The 17,552-nt window shown below is 32.7% G+C and overlaps 1 protein-coding gene across 1 annotated transcript; it reads right to left on the bottom strand.

Moving 5' to 3' along the window:
• Nucleotides 1-1,440: 1,440 nt before the first annotated feature.
• On the bottom strand, nt 1,441-4,777 carry LOC129948992 (facilitated trehalose transporter Tret1-like). Its single transcript, XM_056060164.1, has 7 exons — nt 4,652-4,777; nt 3,618-3,753; nt 3,287-3,478; nt 3,026-3,174; nt 2,721-2,880; nt 2,356-2,362; nt 1,441-2,314 (listed from the first exon to the last, which is right to left on the bottom strand). Exons 1-7 carry the CDS (start codon nt 4,775-4,777, stop codon nt 1,519-1,521), a joined length of 1,566 nt encoding a protein of 521 aa, XP_055916139.1. The 3' UTR covers nt 1,441-1,518.
• Nucleotides 4,778-17,552: the final 12,775 nt, after the last annotated feature.

The following is a 17,552-nucleotide window of genomic DNA, read 5'->3' as shown; positions in this document are numbered from 1 at the left end:
AAACACCAGGCATTTTACAACTGTTTTGTTTTTCTTTTTCAAGGATGTCATTATCTTCATGCAAACAAGGATAAAGTATAAAGAAAAGCGTTGAAAACAAGAAAGATTAGAAAGAGAAAAAAACTACATGACAGACGCTTGCGATTCTTTTGAATGTTTTGGCAGTTGACAGTTTGATTATTTGTTTAAGGCTGAGACCACATTGAAACAAAAAGATTTCGAATTAATTAGTTTTTATTATTAAAAATCGGTTTATTAGTTTGGTAGAAAATTACAATAGAACGGTTTTATTAAAATTACTTTTCTGGACAGTACATTATATGCATTGTTCATGTTCAAAAAAGAGATGGTTTAAACAATAAAGAACATTTCATACAAGTCTAGGGAGTCGTTTTGAAAATATTCGAATTTTGTAATGTAGTCCCTACAAATATTTTAGGTCTTTACAAAAAGTTAATAAAATACAGACCGACGGAGAAACGAAACGAAATTTCTGGAATCGAAATGTACCATCGCAATGTCATGTTTCATTAAAATATCATGTTTGAAATGTTGTACAAACTCATCAAGCTATAGTTTTATATTTTGCAAACAAAAATAACAATCAATATTTGCAAATTTTTGAACTGTTCTAAATTAACGTACCGAAAATCAACCAAAAGGACCGTGTTCACAAAAATAAGATTTCTCTGAGAAAAATATTTGAACAGCTTTTGACGTTTTACTGTGCAGTTTTAAAACTACCCAACTGTCAACTGTCAATGTCAAAACATTAAAAAAAAAAGAACTTAGAGCCTTAAAGGGTTTCTTCTTAAATTAAATACATTCTTTTAAATAGGATTGTCATTGTCTCTTCTTCACTGTCACTATCTCATTTTCGTAAGATTACTGACGTATAATCAGTGTCAAAATGACATTACTTAAAAGGGGGATGGTGTACACATATTAAACTCTTTTGGAAGAGGTTAATTTTGTACTGTTTCCTCTTGATGTAAAAAAAGGAAGAGAACATTGAAAAAGACCTTTTGAATTATTTTAAATAGTTGAATTTATATTATTTAAATAATAAACAACTAAACATGGGCGTCAATATTCTCTGCAGCGATTAAGCTCGAAGAACCAAATGTTTCCGGCTCGAAGGACCAAACGTTAATTTGTGTAGATGCTGGCTAATCATTTCCTTTTCTTAAAATAAATACGTTACAAAATTAATTTTTCAGAAAATAAGTTATTTTAGTATAATTAAAACATAGAACACTATTTCGAATGTAAAGCAAACTATCGGTCATTTCTCAGTAATAAAAAAGGACTCGAATTTTAAAAGCTCTTTTTATTTCATTATATTTTTTTTAAAAGTCAGCTTTCTTAAACATTTAAAAATTCAAAGCTGTTTAAATATTAAAGTAAAGTAAAAATCATAAACATTTATCACAGATTTTATAAAACTAAAAATTCACACAAAAATCGCTAAACTAGTAATTCCTGACAATGTATACTGACAGTGTCCAGCTACTTTATTTACATATTCATCAAAGCAACTCTATTTTGCCTCCTTGATCCTTTGAACTCTTCTGATATCTCAAACAAAGTCTTTCCCTTTGTTTCCGGCAAGAACACATAAATGTATACGATAGCCAAAAAGGCAGCTGTCCCATAGAAAGCAAATAAATTTCCAACTCCCATCAAATTGACCATATCCGGGAATAGCTTGACACATAAAAACGACAACACATAGTTGCAACTTATTGTTATCCCCGCTGCTGTGCCTCGCATCCGCTGCGGAAACACTTCCCCAATCATCGAAAATGGAAGTGTCAGAAGACCGATGGTACTTGTAAAAATGTACATGCAAATGCATATCAGCGATAGATGTGGTGCTGTGGTACTCAATTCTGGAAACCAAATGCATCCTGCCAATATGAACATAGACAAACCCATGCCGAAGGCTGAAAAGATTGCGGGTGGTCGACGTCCCCAACGATCCAGTACAAGGCCAACTGCAAAGGTTGTTGGCACACGGATAAATGCCATCAGCATGGCGCAGAGGAAGGCGTCAATTATTACGTTTGCTTTAGAGGCAATTTGAACAGCGTAGACGACAACAACAAAAATCCCGGTGAACTGCTGGAATGCAAAGAATCCAATCATTATGAGGAGAGGTTTGTAAACCTCAGGTGCCTGGATAGCTTCCAGGAAATGAGGTGCTTCTTCGCCTTCGGCCAGGGCTAGAGAATTCTGAAGATGGCTGAATTCCTGATCGAGCTCCTTTGAAAAAGGTGGATCTGAAATTAAATCAAAGAAGAGAAGAAGAATACTTAAAATGATGTGAATCTAGTTGTACTTTAATTTTAATACAGGATGTCTTTTTAAGAGGTATAGAACTTTGAAATTGAATAAGACAGAGATTTTTTAAATTTACATAAAATTTGCTTCCATTTTAATGGTAAAATTCTGGCATTTCAATTTAAATATCGTTTCTGGTATATTGACGTATCCATAATCAAAAATGAGCTCAATTGAACAGAACCATGATCTTCAAAATATATTTGCAGAATTTAGTAAAGTCAAACAAAATAAACTAAAAATAAATCACTTGACAGATGAAAAAATGGCGGCCATTAAATATTGTTGTCAACTTAGAGCTCATTACACAAATTACTTATTACCGAATTAACAATTAAAAATCCTAAATAATCAATCAAATTAAAGAACTAACTTACCTTTACTCCTAAGACCTCTAAAGAACTGAAGTGATTTCTTTGATTCCTCCATACGGTTTTTGACCATCAACCATGTTGGTGATTCGGGTATTAGAAAAGTTATGGCAAATGTGAAAACCGAAATACCACATGCTATTTGAGCTTTCAATCGCCAGTCTTCCTGCCGTCACCATCAAAAGAAGGAGATGATGATGAAGATGCAAGTAAGTGTTAAGAGTTGGTGCCAAAATGTTAATTAACCAAAAGAATTTTGCTTGTAAGTCCTCATCAATCGAAACACACCTCATTTTCAACCCCTTCCTTACCTTTATAAAGTATCCAAGAGCGAACATTGCAAATATACCAATTGCAGTCGAAGCCGATGAACCGAGGGTGAGACGTCCACGAAAGTTCTGATGACATATCTCGGCCGAATAGACACTTACTGCTGAGCTTGACATACCCGAAGCTATACCTGGAAATACGACGACGTTTGTAATATACGAGGGTGTAATAATTAACGTTCTTGTTAAATCTTTGTCATTGTCATTGACTTTTGTGTCGAGTAAGGATTGATGTTAATTTACCAATTATGACTCGAGCAACCATCATTTGAGCGTATTGCGTGGTCCAATTTGTGTAGTAAGAGCTGCCCATTAGGCCCCATGACACAATGGATAAGAAGCTGATAAAGAAAATCGTACGTTTTCGACCCATTTTGTCGAGAAGATAACCACAAAGTAGTCCTCCTACTGGACAGGTGATTGAGTTGATGGATGCTGTGTTAAAAAAAAGTCAAATAATCACTAAGTTTAAGTGACAAGCGACTTTCATTGTCGCGATAATGATGCCTCCTTTGAGAATCAAGTGACCTGATTCCATTTTTATTCCAAAAGTCAAGGACAAATATCTACTTACCGAACCAAGAAGCCTCACTTTCATTCAAGTGAAATTTCTCTTCCTTGGATTGAAGTTGATGAAGGCTCACTGATGGATAAGCCAAACTCATGGCAGGCGCTAAACTGCTTAGATTGGCTATAAAAACAATGAGGAACTGCAAAAAAAAGTATTTGTACATTTTGATTTCAAGACCAAGGTAAATGAAATTTCAAATGAAGCATTAATAGGATAATTCGCCGATAGAAAAACTGGCCATAGCTATCATAGAAATTGATCCGGGAACATTTTTGAATGGATATAAGACTGTGTTCCGTTTTGATTAGAAATGCAAATTATGTACTGATCGATTGGAAATCATTCAGCATATTTGCAGTTATTTTTGATCAGAGTTATATTTTTTTTATTTTCCAGAAAGACATTTATTCAATTATCAAAAAATTAAGTGAAGTGGTTTTGGTTCAATTTTAGACAATTTTTGTGAGAAAAAAATTGTCGGTTGATTTAAATCAGGAATTTGTTATCAATTTGCGCTATAAACGACAAGTCAAAAAAAATTAGAAAATTAGACTAGCGCTTATCATTGAAATTTGTCTCATATGTTGGTAATAGCGATCATTGAAAAACAAAACAAAAAACAATAATTAATTTTGAAAAGGCTGTTTTGGAGGTTGTTTCACTCTGCCACAGAGAGTAAATACTAAAAATTGCCGCAACTTTCTAAAATGTAATGTATTGGCACACAATTTTCAAAAAATGCCTTCGAAAATGAACATTTTAGTCTTTGAAATAAATTTTTTTTAATTTGATTAATCATCGCACATTTTATTCAAAAGATTTCGGAAACTTAAAACTGAGTTTTTACTGCTACATTGATTAAAACCTCAAAATAAATATTGGGTCGTTAATTCTTATCAGCAATTTTTTTTAAGAAATGTTTTTAATTCGTTCGTTATATAAACAAAATATTTTTATTTAATTAAAAGTAAAATGAAATTTGACATACATCTTTTTAGTGATTGATTGAAATTGATTTCAAATATTTAAAATCTTACCTGTCTAAAGACAGCAGTTTTCCGTATTCCCAAAGGCTTTTGCATCGATTGCGATTCTTCATTTTTAATTTTATTAATCACGAAATGGAGTTCTTCAATATCTGATGCGTGGTTTGTTTTAGCCATAATTATTGTTTAAAAAATGTTTAGCTTTTGTTACTTTCAAGTTCTGTATTTGCGAATTAATTGTAAATTGAAAACTTTTGAAAAATTAATGAGATTCAACACTCAAAAGTTTTTACAATGATCCAAGGAATTTTTTTTTAGTGTTCAGTCCTGTTGAGTCTAAAATTTATAAACAAAAAATAAATAACATTATCTTTCTTGTATATAATTCTCATTCGTAAGCTTAGCTTTATCAGGGGAAATTATTATTATTATTACAACTTTATTGATTCATAAATAAATTACATACCAGGGCTTTGAGCTAGATAATTGTTAAATAAATAAAATTAATAATTCAAATTTTAAAATAATTTCATTAACATGTCTTATATTAGTGTAGGATATAACTGTTAAAAGTTCTTGAAGATCTTTCCGGAAATGGTTTTGCAAATCGAATCAATGTTGGAGCACTAAAGCTTGTGTGTTACAGTAAAAGATGGTCTTTCGTCACAAAATTCGCAAAGTGGGGCAGGTTCTTTGGTGATTAGATGCTTGTGGGTGGTGTTGGTATGTCCCAATCTCAGCCTTATACATTTTTTTATTTCTGAACTTTGTAAGTTACGAGGAAATATGAGTTTTTTAACTTGTTGTTCATAAACGTTTTCAAATATTTAGTTTTGTCTTTTTTGTTGAATTGATAGAAGGAGATTAGGGTTTCTTTAAATGCTTGTTTGGCTTCTGAATCGGCGTATTAGTTGCCAATGATGCCTACATGATTTCTTATTTTTGCAATAAGTTTGTAGCACATGTTTGCAACAATACTTGAAGAGTTGTTGATGTTGTTAAATGATTTAATAGCATTAATTGTTGAAAGGCTATCAGTGATAATAATTGTTTTTTTTTTATTTTTCACCGTTTGAATAGCTTTGAGAATTGCAAGAAGTTTAGTAAACCTTTACTGATAAAAGATCCTTCTTCGGTGACAACAGCGAATGAAGTTCCATTATGTGTTTTCGAGGCATCAGACTTCCATAATCTTCTTTTGCCTCTAAGAACATTGCATGATAGATACTGTTGTGGGCAGAAATTTTGTTAAATTTTTTGAGATGCGAAATGACAGTGCTACTTGGTAGATTCCATGGGGGGAAGTGGATTTTGGGCTTATAATTTACTGCGATTGGGATGTTCAGGGTTACAGCCGATTCCAATGATTTTTGTAGAGCTCAGGGATATTTTGGAGTTTTCTTCCGATTTAACAAGTTCTTGATGTCATTAAGTATGATTTTAGATTTCTGTTTGTTTCTGATTGGTGTTGTACGGAAGGCTCCAACGCAGATTCTAGCAGCAGAACAGTATGGTGTTGAGATGAGTTATATAGTTTTTAAGCATTTCCAATAAATTGGGAGCCCGTAATCGATTTTTGAAAGTATTATTGTTTTTTTAACATTTTCAATAGTAAGGCGCGCCAGAGAAACTTACTTATTTGAAAAAATTCCCGCGCGGTGAGTTGGTTCTCCCTCCAGTCAGTTGCCATCATGCTCTGGTCTAGAGAGCAGCGGGCCTTCGCAGTTGAGAGCTTCTTTTCTAACGGTCGCTCACTTGTTGCTACGGAACGTACCTTCCGCGCTCGCTTTGAAATTCCTCCTCACAGACTCGTTCCTGGCCATATTTCGATTCTGTCGTGGATTAACTCATTTCGGGAGTGTGGAAGTGTCGCTAAACCCAGAAATAGACTTCAACGGACCATCAGAACTCCGGAAAATATCGAAAGAGTGAGGCAGTCAGTTGTGCGTTCTCCTCGGCGGCGTTCGGATCGCAAACAAGCAGCTGCTATGGGAATTTCTGACACCACTGTTCGACGAATTCTCCATAAAGACCTTTAATTTCATCCCTAAAAGTTGGCTGTTGTGCAAGAATTAACTGAAAAATAAATGTGAAATGCTGATTGACAACTTGCCTAAAGACGCGGTCGTTTTTTTCAGTGACGAGGCGCACTTCCACATTTCTGGCTGCGTCAACAAGCAAAACATGCGTTATTGGTGTGGTGTAAATCCGCCAGAAGCAACTTAATTGTGAGCGAGTTACTGTCTGGTGTGCGATGTCGGTAATGGGAATAATTGGTCCTTATTTTTTGAAAGGAAACGAACGCGCAGTTACCGTGAATGGAGCTCGTTACAGGAACATGATCGAGGCATTTTTTCTTCCAAGACTCGAAGAAATGAACGTTAGGAACGTGTGGTTCCAGCAAGATGGAGCTACAGCACACACAGCACGAGACTCAATGAAGTGTGGATACGAATTTCAAAAATCGACTTCATCATGGGGGTATCCATTTATCCGATGTCATTTTTAAGACTGCATAAAAAAAATTGGGATATTTTATTCTCAAATAAAAAAATTTTAAACAATAGCAGAAGTACTTTTTTTTATTGACCTTTTAAATAAGTAAGTTTCACCCTGTATTAACGTTACAGTTCTTTTTCTTGAAGCGAGATACTTAACTAGATTAACCCTGGTAGTAAGGCTCTTTTTAATATAACCACAATGATCTTTAAAGCTATATTTGGAGTCAAAAATAATACCTAGAGTTTTTGAATTTTTTACATCTTCACCTTCAATACATTTTTACAATTATGTTTTTTATTCTTTCAAAACCCTGAGTTTTACCTTTAACTGAACTAAAGACGCTTTCGAGCTCAAAGGTATTGATGGAGTATTCAATTAAGTTTGCTGAATCTGAAGTGATATATTGTAGAGGTTGATTGAAATTCGAATCGTCTTGGAATTTTTCCCAACATTTAGCAAAACAATCATTAATTTCTATTGGACACGTTAAATTTTAAGAATCTGTTTTTATAAGTTTTAATGTCAGCTCACATTTTTTTGGGGTTTGAATGTTGATTTATTTCACCAGTTTATTTATTGAAAGAGGTTAATTTCTCTATCAGTACCGCTCTTTTGAATTATGCATTTACCTTACGATATGAAGTTAAATTGAAGTTATTTGGAGATTTTTTAAAAGCTTTGAAGGAATCTTGTTTTGTTAGGGGAAGGTTGGCAAGATTTTGATTCGAATAGGGGACTGTTTTATAGTGGGGTTTATTTGTTGTCTGAGGGATAGACACATTTCCTGCAGAACGAAGTAGGCGGCTTCCTTGTTGATGTTATTGTTAGTGGAAGTTGAAATTTGATGTGAGACTTCAGTTGGGAAAAGATCCCAATTAGATAGGTCAGTTAAGCATTTGGGCTGAGTTCTCCGTAGAGTTAAATTGTTGACTACAGATATTGTGGTGAGGATATGAAAATGATCGCTACCAAATAAGTCATTAGAGACCTTCCAAGTTGATTTTTGAGTAAGGGCTGGGGAGAATATGTTGAGATTGACATGGGTAAATGTACCATGGGTAGAAAAGTGAGTAGGTCTACCGTCATTTAATATTGCACGTCCGGTGTTGGCAATAAAGTTTTCAACTAATCTGCCACTGTTGTTAATAGTTGGAGAACTCCAAGAAGGAGACCAAGAATTAAAATCACCTGTCAAAACTACAGTGGTAGAGATATTGTTTATTAGACTTTCAAGATCGCAGCTGTTAAATGTTTAATCAGGTGGGATTTAAATAGACAAGATAGTGTATTTGAAACTTAACTCGATATCCGGAATGAACCTGTGCGGAATCGATTTATGAATTAAAAGACAAGTACCTTGTTTTGCAGATGTGTTACTTGTTTTGTTCTAAATGAAAATACTAACTTTGGATAAGGGTTTGGAAACATCTTCTGCTGTTATGTGCACAAAACGTGGGTTTTTAAAGACGGATTTTGTTGGTAGGCTTGGGAATCCACTATCACAACTTGAGGTTTTAATTTTTGTTTGTGGAGGAGAAGAAGAGGGGCCAGGGGGATCGGATGTGGATTGTTCGCCAAGAATGCCGTATCTGCCATATCGGTTGCCTGATTGGCGATTAGTTTTCGGGGCCATCCCGAAAGAAGATAAAACTCTCGTTAATGAGAAAGAGGATTTTTCTTTTTGTTTACTTACAAAGGTAAGAATTAAGAGAATGAACTGATAATAACGGAAAAATAAGAAAAACGCTAAATTCACACTAGACCTCGATAGCTATAGGTCTTTGCCTTTGGAAGGTCAGCCGATGACTGTATAAGGGAAAGTTTTAGCTATTTTTGGTTTTCATCATTAAAAATTTTGTATCCAGATTTAAAACGTATTAAGAAAGAGCAATTTAAAATGTACGCTAAATTACTTATAATTTGCAGACGTTCTTCCTCACTTTTAACAGGTGTTTTTGTGTCTTTCTAATGTGTTAGTTTAGGTTAGGTTTGACAGGGTGATGCAACGGTAGACCGAAAAACATGTCACTCGGATTACTGTGGATCCATTGCGCTCCCTAGAAAATAGTAACAAATTGGTAAGGTTTAGTAAAGTTGATGAGATTGATGGCGCCTTCCAGAACCAGCCTGATTTTTTCGTTCATATTAAAATATCCTTAAGTGACAAGGATAAGGCATCGAACAGCTCTAAGTATCGTCTTTCTCCTTTGGCTACACCTGGGCATTTTTAGAGAAACTGAAAGGTGTATTCTTCCGCCATCTCGTCTTCGCACTCTCTACATAAGTCAGATTAGATGATCTCTTGTAGCTACCTAATGAGTTGTGACCTAGCAATAAGGACAATTGAGCCCTTTCCAGTTGCGAAGGTTGACTTTGTGACTGTGGTGGAAATGGATTTGACTGCTGCTTGGGTAACAATACAAATTTTTATAATTGTGGGAAGAAAACTCTTTGTGTGCTTCAGAAACTGCAAGTACTTCTGCTTGAAAGACACTGACAGTAGTTTGGATGCTTAATTGATCTTTCTAGGGGAGAACTGTATAAAAAGATACCCGATCCTCCGTTTTGGACCCAACCGTAAAAACCAGTAAAGATATTCTCAAGGGCTGCTGAGTTAAAATCTATGTAAGGCTTTAAATAGTCTCTTTGTTAACAGTGTCACTAATGAAAATATAAAATACGACATTTTTTTTCATGGAATAATTAAATATGTACGTTTTCGTACATTCGGAAGTAAAAATGGAGGGCCTTCCAAATTCTGTACTCTTTGCCTTTCTTTTTCTTCTTTGTAAGCAGAATATATGTATTTACATATGTACATATGTATTACACATATTCCTTTTTAAAAACATACATTCATATTTTCATTTTCATATTTTTCTAAAAATTACTAATATTTTTGTTTTGTTTTTATTTTAAGAACATTATTCCAATCTATGGTAATATGCTACTTCGACACGTGGTCTGATGACGTTAATAGTCAAACATAACAATTATACCTATAACTGGAAAAGTTATATCTCATCTCAATAATTATTATGCATAACTTTACAATGCATCTGTCTGCTCTTGAAAACCACGATAACCATGATAAAGATTGTTTCAAAACAAAATTTTATGTTTGTTTGTTTTTTTTTTCATTTTTATTTTGTCAATGATGTTTATCAGATTTCTACTTTGCATCATATTCAAAGTCACATGTTTTGCTTCCAATGTTGTGACGTAGCAAAGATCTCGAATTGGAAAATTTAGAAAACCCCATGAATACAGTTTTGTGTGTTTCTTAAGAATTTTGAATTTGATTTGTCTTATTTGGCAGGTAGACAACGAAGGTTGGTTTTAAAAATTCGGGGAATTGATTTGTTTTCTTCAAAATATAAATGTATTTGAATGATGGTTAAAGTTTTGAGGATTAGTTTCTGAAAGAAGGTCCATATTTATTTGAGCATGTATTTTTAATCTTGTCAAAATGATATCTTCATTTGGTATTGATTCGGTGTTTAAAAAAAAAATTGAGTATTTTTATATTTTATTTCTATTCTCTGTTGCTATGTTCTTTTTAAATCAAAGACATAATAAAGTTGCTTTATACTATTGCCCACATCTACAGTAGTTTCTTATAGCTTTTTATTGATGTGGGCTTATTTTATAAAATTAGATACGGCTTAGCTCTGCTACTAAAATCATGACAGTTTTATTCTTATCAAACAGACAATAAGTAATTTCATTATGGTTTGTAATTGAGATATGTCTGAAAGCATGTGAAGTTTTTGTATGACTGATAGTGTAATCAATATTGCGAACATGGGTGTTGACAAAATTCAACCAGGCAATCAAAATGGTAACATTTTATCAAAATTAACAGCCTTTAATTACACCTTTTCTATATAAGTATTTGACTTCAGGTTATTGTAATCGGTTCCAGTTGTTAAACTGAAAATTTGAGCATTTCAATGTTTTTTAATTCTAAAAGAAAATTTGAATTAAGCATTTTTGATCAATTTGTATGTGGACCACTCTTATTTTTCCTGCTTAAAACCTTAATTTTAATGTTTAAACTCCATTGACCTAAGGGCTAAGTCTTTAGTTACGAGAACGAGAACGAGTTGGACCCATTTTTTTTCAACTTCTCTACCATTGTAATGTCATGTTTGATACAAATGTTAGCTTCGAAGGTTTTGACGAATGCAATACCTGCCATTTAGTTACTGTGTCAAAAAAGTCAAAAATTGGTATGAACTTAAAAATAATCGAAAGACTTACAGAAAACAAATAAGACATTTTTGTCATCCCTCGAAAATCATGATTTTGACATCTGGTGTAGTTTTTACTTTGATTCCTAATTTAAGGACACCAATAAGAAGATCTAAGATCAAATGTTATAAAGAAATTTCAAGAGATCTCAAATATAAGTTCAATTCGAGTGAATTTTTAGGAAATTGTTAACTTTGTCTTTCGAAAAATATAGACAAATCTTTAACAAAAAAATATTTTTAAGTAAAGTCTTATTTTCGTCTGGAAAAAGAATTCTTTTTGCATCTTTCAATGGTTATTCAAACTTAACATGATGACCTTGCCTTTTATGTGCTGTACATAGCTGTAAGTTGTATGTATGGATCAGGGCTATCATTCTAGGTATAACAAAAGCTTTAACTTGATTTCAAAAGCCATTAGGATATGCACTTACACGAAACTCTTTGCTTCAACTTGGGATCAAAGAGGCCGAAAGTGACTTCTTTTATTTTCTTCATCAAACAGAAAATTGGACACCGCTTCTGTTGGATACACCATACGGTGAGGATTACTAAGAGGAAGGTACTAATCCAAAGGACACAGTCACTTCCACCGAAGTCGATGCCAGCAACGACGGCGACGACAATGATGGTGGTTATTATTGATACAGGAAAATACAATCATTTATAATACCTTATCGTTTATTTGCTTACTTGGAAAAAATTGAGACCTGTGAAGAGTGACACCCCTTAATTGATTACGAAAATTGTATTTTTATTGCACTTAGTTGTTATTTAGCTACTTTAAACACCTAATGTGATTGTCTTTAAGAGAAACCAAAGGTTAAAAGAAGTAATAAATTGTAATTCCCCTAATATAATTAGATTTTTATTTTAAGTTATCAATTTATAATAATTGTGTCACAAAATGAATCATAAGTAATAAGGCTTAAAATTAGGCTGTTAAGTTATCACCTCCATAGTAATAAACCCCCAACAAACGTTTTTTTATTTGATTGTCTAATTTTTGGATTATGTATGTTGAAAGTTGATAAGTAAAGTTAAGAAATTTATTTATAGAAATACAAGTAGTTTTCAGTATTTATAATTAAAGTAATAGAATTTAATAAAATCTTTAAATAACTTATTTTCTAAAAATTAATGGAAACAGTATCTCAAGTTTGTCTTAAGTGTTGGCAACTCTAAACAAATAATTTATACTTAATACAAATTTCAACATTCAAAAATAAAGGCATAGAATGAACTTTAAACAAGACAATGTTGCCTCAGGCCAAAAACGTTCGTTTCTTTAGCATACTGAGTATGTTTTTTGCAATACACGGCAATACCTGTGTTTTTTTGGCATTCTATAAATAATATAGTAGAATATTTCCAAGAAAACCCATCGACAGTAGCCAGATTTTTGTATTTCAAAATTGGTACAACTAAAAGAAGGCCTGTTAAAATAATAATAGTAAAAAAAAACACAAATAGAAGAAAGTTTTGTGAAAATCAAAAGTCAGCAAAAAAAACTAAGTAAAACTAATAAAATGGGCAATTTTCAAGAAGAAATTGTAAGAAAATATGTGGAAATTGAGATTCTATAAAAAAAAAGTTCATTTAACAATTGCAGCTTTGGCATAAAATAAAAACATCAAGATGGGGGTTTGTTCGTAGACTACTACATCAACATGTGGTGTTGAAGCGAGCTTGAAGCTAGCCTTAATTCTTTATCTACCTGACTCGAGTAGAAATGAGCTTGATTTGACTCGATTCTGGTCTGAGATTAGAGTCGAGTCATAATTTAAAAAGAAAAACCTGTGTAGAGGAGTTGGTTTAACAGATAATACATAATGGTCTGTTTATTGGCATGTTAGTGTACAAAAAATATAGTTTTGTTTTGATCAAATACAAAAAAAAAAGAAGTTGGTAGCATAAATTCTAATATGGTTCTGAGCTATTCAGTTCTTCATTGTTTAACACGAATAAAACTATCTCACTTGCACTTCATAAGAAACATCGAAACATAATTTGCATTTTAGAAAATGCTGTCAAACTAAATCATTTTTAAATTTTCTAGTGCATTATAAACAATAAAAAGATTTATTTTATCTAAACTGAGATAAACCTTTGGTGGAAACATAGGAAAACTTTATTATCTTTTCTATTATTTTCTCTTGCAAAATAACCCCAGTTAGTCCATTTTCACTAACAGAAATAAATAATATCAACAGTAACAGGTTGATTTTCTTACCCAACGGAAAACACATTATTCTAAAGCACAACCACTCAACGAACACAGCCATCGAGATAAAAATGCAATATCAATCGTGCCAACATTCGAGAACGAAATCACATAAAATCAATTCAAGTCTCGTATGAATGTCAAAAACCCATCCGTAGTAAGATTCTACTTTAACTTTTATCGGTAGTATTCATACTGCGGATATTGTGTTTGTTATTCGTGTAAGATCCTACTATACTATTGATAGATTTCCAAAATAGCCGAAAATCAATTTTTACCAATACGTATTCATGTACACCCGTAAAAATTTCCAATTTGACAAATCGGAACTATTATAATAACTTGCGAGGTGATGTTAAAAATGTCTTGCACGAAAATATAATTTTATATACATTTCCGATATATGGGTACAATTATAAAAGCTATTATGTGTGGATATACATTTTTCCGAACAAAAACTATGGTTTTCGAGTAGTTTGCCAGAAAAGTTTTGCATCCTATCAAACCTGATTATTTCTTTCTTAGTTCGGTGAGTTGAAGAAGTAAATTGATTAAATGTACTCAATCAAAAATCTTTCATACTCCATAGGTCCGGTTTGTCGAATTGAAAATGTTGACATTTCCCACCGTTTAGAAGGATGTCTATGAGTGTACGTTCGTATGTCCTCCATAGCTCAAAAACCAGAAGATATATCGACTTCAAATACATTTTGTTATACAGATAATAATGCAGGGCTCTCAAGACAATTGCGTCTGTGTTTTTTACCATAGCAGTTTAAAAAAAGGTGAAAATTTTGGTTAACCCTAAATATCTCATGAACCAATGACACTTGAATTAAATTTTATATTATGCACTGTAACAATATACCAAACAAATTTATTTTTGGAAAAAAATCCATTTGTTTTTTTTCATAGATCAAAAAAACTGGGGCGCTACTATGTAACTCGATTCTACTTTTGATCCTATTCGAAACTCATTTCGGATTCTACTTTTAAATCGTACTACGCATGAAAGTAGAATCGGATGTCGGTTATACCAAATTGTTTTCAAAAAAAATTTTATTTTCGAACGAGTATCGAGTTGTTTGACAGTTTTAAAAACAAAAATAAAACATACGATTCTTAGACAAGAATAATTATAACAAAATTGGACACCGGTTGACTTTGGTTTAATTTGCAAGGAAATAAAGAACGGTACGAGAAAATAATAGACGAATAAGAGATAATTTCAAAATAATGGAGCTGAGTGAGAAAAGGTTTGTAAAAGGTGGTTTTTTAGCAACACTTTTTACACAGCTGACACACGTTTTGTGTTTTGTTTTACTGTCAAACACCTTGGGTTTGGTCCATAATTTAATCATAAATTGTCTAACAAACGAACAACGTTTGCAAATTATTGAATTTTATTACCAAAATGCGTGCTCTGTTAAGAAAGTTAATCGCGCGCTTCTTTTATTTTACGGTGAGCTTAAACGACCCACTGAAGCGGCTATTCGAGCTATTGTGACTTAATTTCGCTCCAAATTCAGATTGTTGGACATTAAACCACCAACACGCTTACGTAGAGTGTGAACTGAAGAAAATATCGCAGCTGTATTGGCCAAAGTTAAAGATGACCATCAATTATCGATTCGTCACCTTTCGCAGTAATTGGGCCTCTGTAACAAAACAACGTGGAACATTTTCCGGAAGGACTTAGGTGTGATGCCTTTCAAAATACAGATGCTGCAAAAATTGAAGCCCAACGACCTACTGCAACGTACCATTTTTGGTGAATGGGCCCTTGGAAAGTTGGCCGAAGATCCACTTTTTTATCGAAAAATCTAGCGATGAAGCTAAGCTCATTTCAGGCTCAATGGGTACAATAAGAAGAATCGTCAGTTTTGGAGTGAATATCAGCCAGAAGCATTGCAAAAGCTTCCAATGCACCCAGAAAAAGTCACAGTTTGGTGCGGTTTAAGCGGCTGGTGGCATTATTGAACGGTACTTCTTCAAAGATGATGATTCAAACAAAGATTTCATGCATCTTCCTGAATTGTGTGTGTTTCTTTTGGAAAACTTTCCTATATCTTTGAAATAATTAATTAAATAATAAAATTCTAATGAAAAATATATACTTTTGTTTTAGTTTTATTAAAAGCTATCTTCTTTTTAAAGACGGATTTATGTTCTTACTTAACACCATATCATCCAACATAAGCATGGCTACTCGCAGAAGACAAAAAACAAAACAGAAGGTTACCAGAACCAAATCGGTGGTGAAAAGAACAGCAAACCATGTCAAAAATACTTGCCGGAAGTTTGACTTCAATCAAAAGAGTCATGTGCTCTCTGATGATGAATTTTAAAATGTATGAGAAAGAGAAACGAAAGTCTAAACGCTATTTTTGGCAAAAATCACGAATTCCCGGTATAATTGGGGTGGTAGATGGAACTCATATTCAACATTTTACTTACACGTTGACAAACAAAACTTCGCTCGCAAACACATTTGACGTAGAGTGATTATTTTCGATTTTGCCTTGAATTGAATTAAACTTTCGGGTTACGTAGTTCCTTGTTTGTTCGAAAGTTGATAAGAATATAGTTGGCACTACTAGAACTATTCGATTCTCGTTCGTTACATAGTGGGGCCAGTGAAAAAAAATATATTTGTCACCTCGAACATTTTACGAATAAAAAATGATTTTATCTCCAAAACAGTTTTGTGCAACGAAGAATAACGTTTTTTAAATGTATTAAAATGTTTAAAAAATAGAATTGATAGGTTTCTTACAATAAATAAAAACCTAAAACAAATTTATAACAGTTAATAAAAATTGATTTCTGACTCAAATAACTATTCAAAACATTCATTACATTTGTGCTACACTTTGAAAAACACAGTTTTTTTTTTACAAAATATTAAAAATCTAAATCAAACATTACTAAAAGTTGGTAAAAATTAATTTTCGACTTAATTATCTTTTCAAACATTAAAAACATAAGCTTTAAACTAATTTTATCTTATAAGAAATATTGTTTTCAACATTCAATAATATTTTGAGAAAAATTGCATTGACAAAAATAACATTTTAATCAACATTCAGACATTTTTTTTATAAAAATCTAACAGTAATTTTTTTCATAAAAGATTAAAACTACAAGAAACAGTACGCAAAATTGGTAAAACCCTATCTCGTGAATAGTAGACAATATTAGCTCCAAATTAATTTCATTCATCCAATTTGTATTTATTTGTATAAGAAATAAAAACTTAGGGAAATGCTACTAAAATTGGTAAAAATTGGTTTTCTATTAAAAATCTCGTTAACAAAAATAGATTTTGAAACAAACTATTTTAATATATGCAAAATATTGTTGATATCAACTCTTTTAACAAAACACGAAAACCTACAACCTTTTAAGCAAGACAAATCAACAGACGAGATGGGAAGTTATCAGTGTGGGTCGCATCCCAGCCTCTTTTTATTTTTTGTTGATGTACATATCCAATTACCATAGCACCTCTCAATCCTCACTCTTTGAATTTGATTTTTTCCCAATGAATGCAAAACTCAGCTTCTACTTTTGACGTTACACACAGCTCGTAAAACAATACAAATAAAATGCACGACTGGGTCGCACGAACTTGCTCCTGTATGCAAAGAGTCTGTTTAAAAAAGTACTTATATGAGATTTAAAAATATTCCTATAAAATAAGTTTGGCTTCAAATATATAAATGCCATTTGAATTGTCCAAAAACCGCACGATCTTTGTATATGAAAACCATAGTACTCTCATGAGCATAAACTTTTAGGGCGACCAGATGCCGAGTCGTTGGCGTGGCGTTAGTATCGAAAGTGGAGAAATTCAGCGGGAGCGAGAGAAAAATATTATTCCCATTCCCATAAGCAGCCAGCAGAATAAGGGAGATAATTAATTTTCGAGCCAAAAAGTCAACACAATTTCCTTCATTTTATTTGAGTCTAT

The sequence above is a fragment of the Eupeodes corollae genome, chromosome 3, assembly GCF_945859685.1.
Source record: "Eupeodes corollae chromosome 3, idEupCoro1.1, whole genome shotgun sequence".
Classification (NCBI taxonomy): Eukaryota; Metazoa; Arthropoda; class Insecta; order Diptera; family Syrphidae; genus Eupeodes; species Eupeodes corollae.
The sequence above is the reverse complement of the archived record's forward strand: the minus strand, read 5'-3'. Positions and strand labels throughout refer to the sequence as shown.

What these genes read in the sequence shown, in the direction of transcription:
- LOC129948992 (XM_056060164.1), bottom strand. Translation starts at nt 4,777, where the DNA reads ATGGCTAAAACAAACCACGCATCAGATATTGAAGAACTCCATTTCGTG. An exon ending in AAACTGCTGTCTTTAGACAG is followed by an intron (nt 3,754 to 4,651) that starts GTAAGATTTTAA and finishes TTTTTTTTGCAG; the next exon opens with TTCCTCATTGTTTTTATAGC. An exon ending in AAGTGAGGCTTCTTGGTTCG is followed by an intron (nt 3,479 to 3,617) that starts GTAAGTAGATAT and finishes TTTTTAACACAG; the next exon opens with CATCCATCAACTCAATCACC.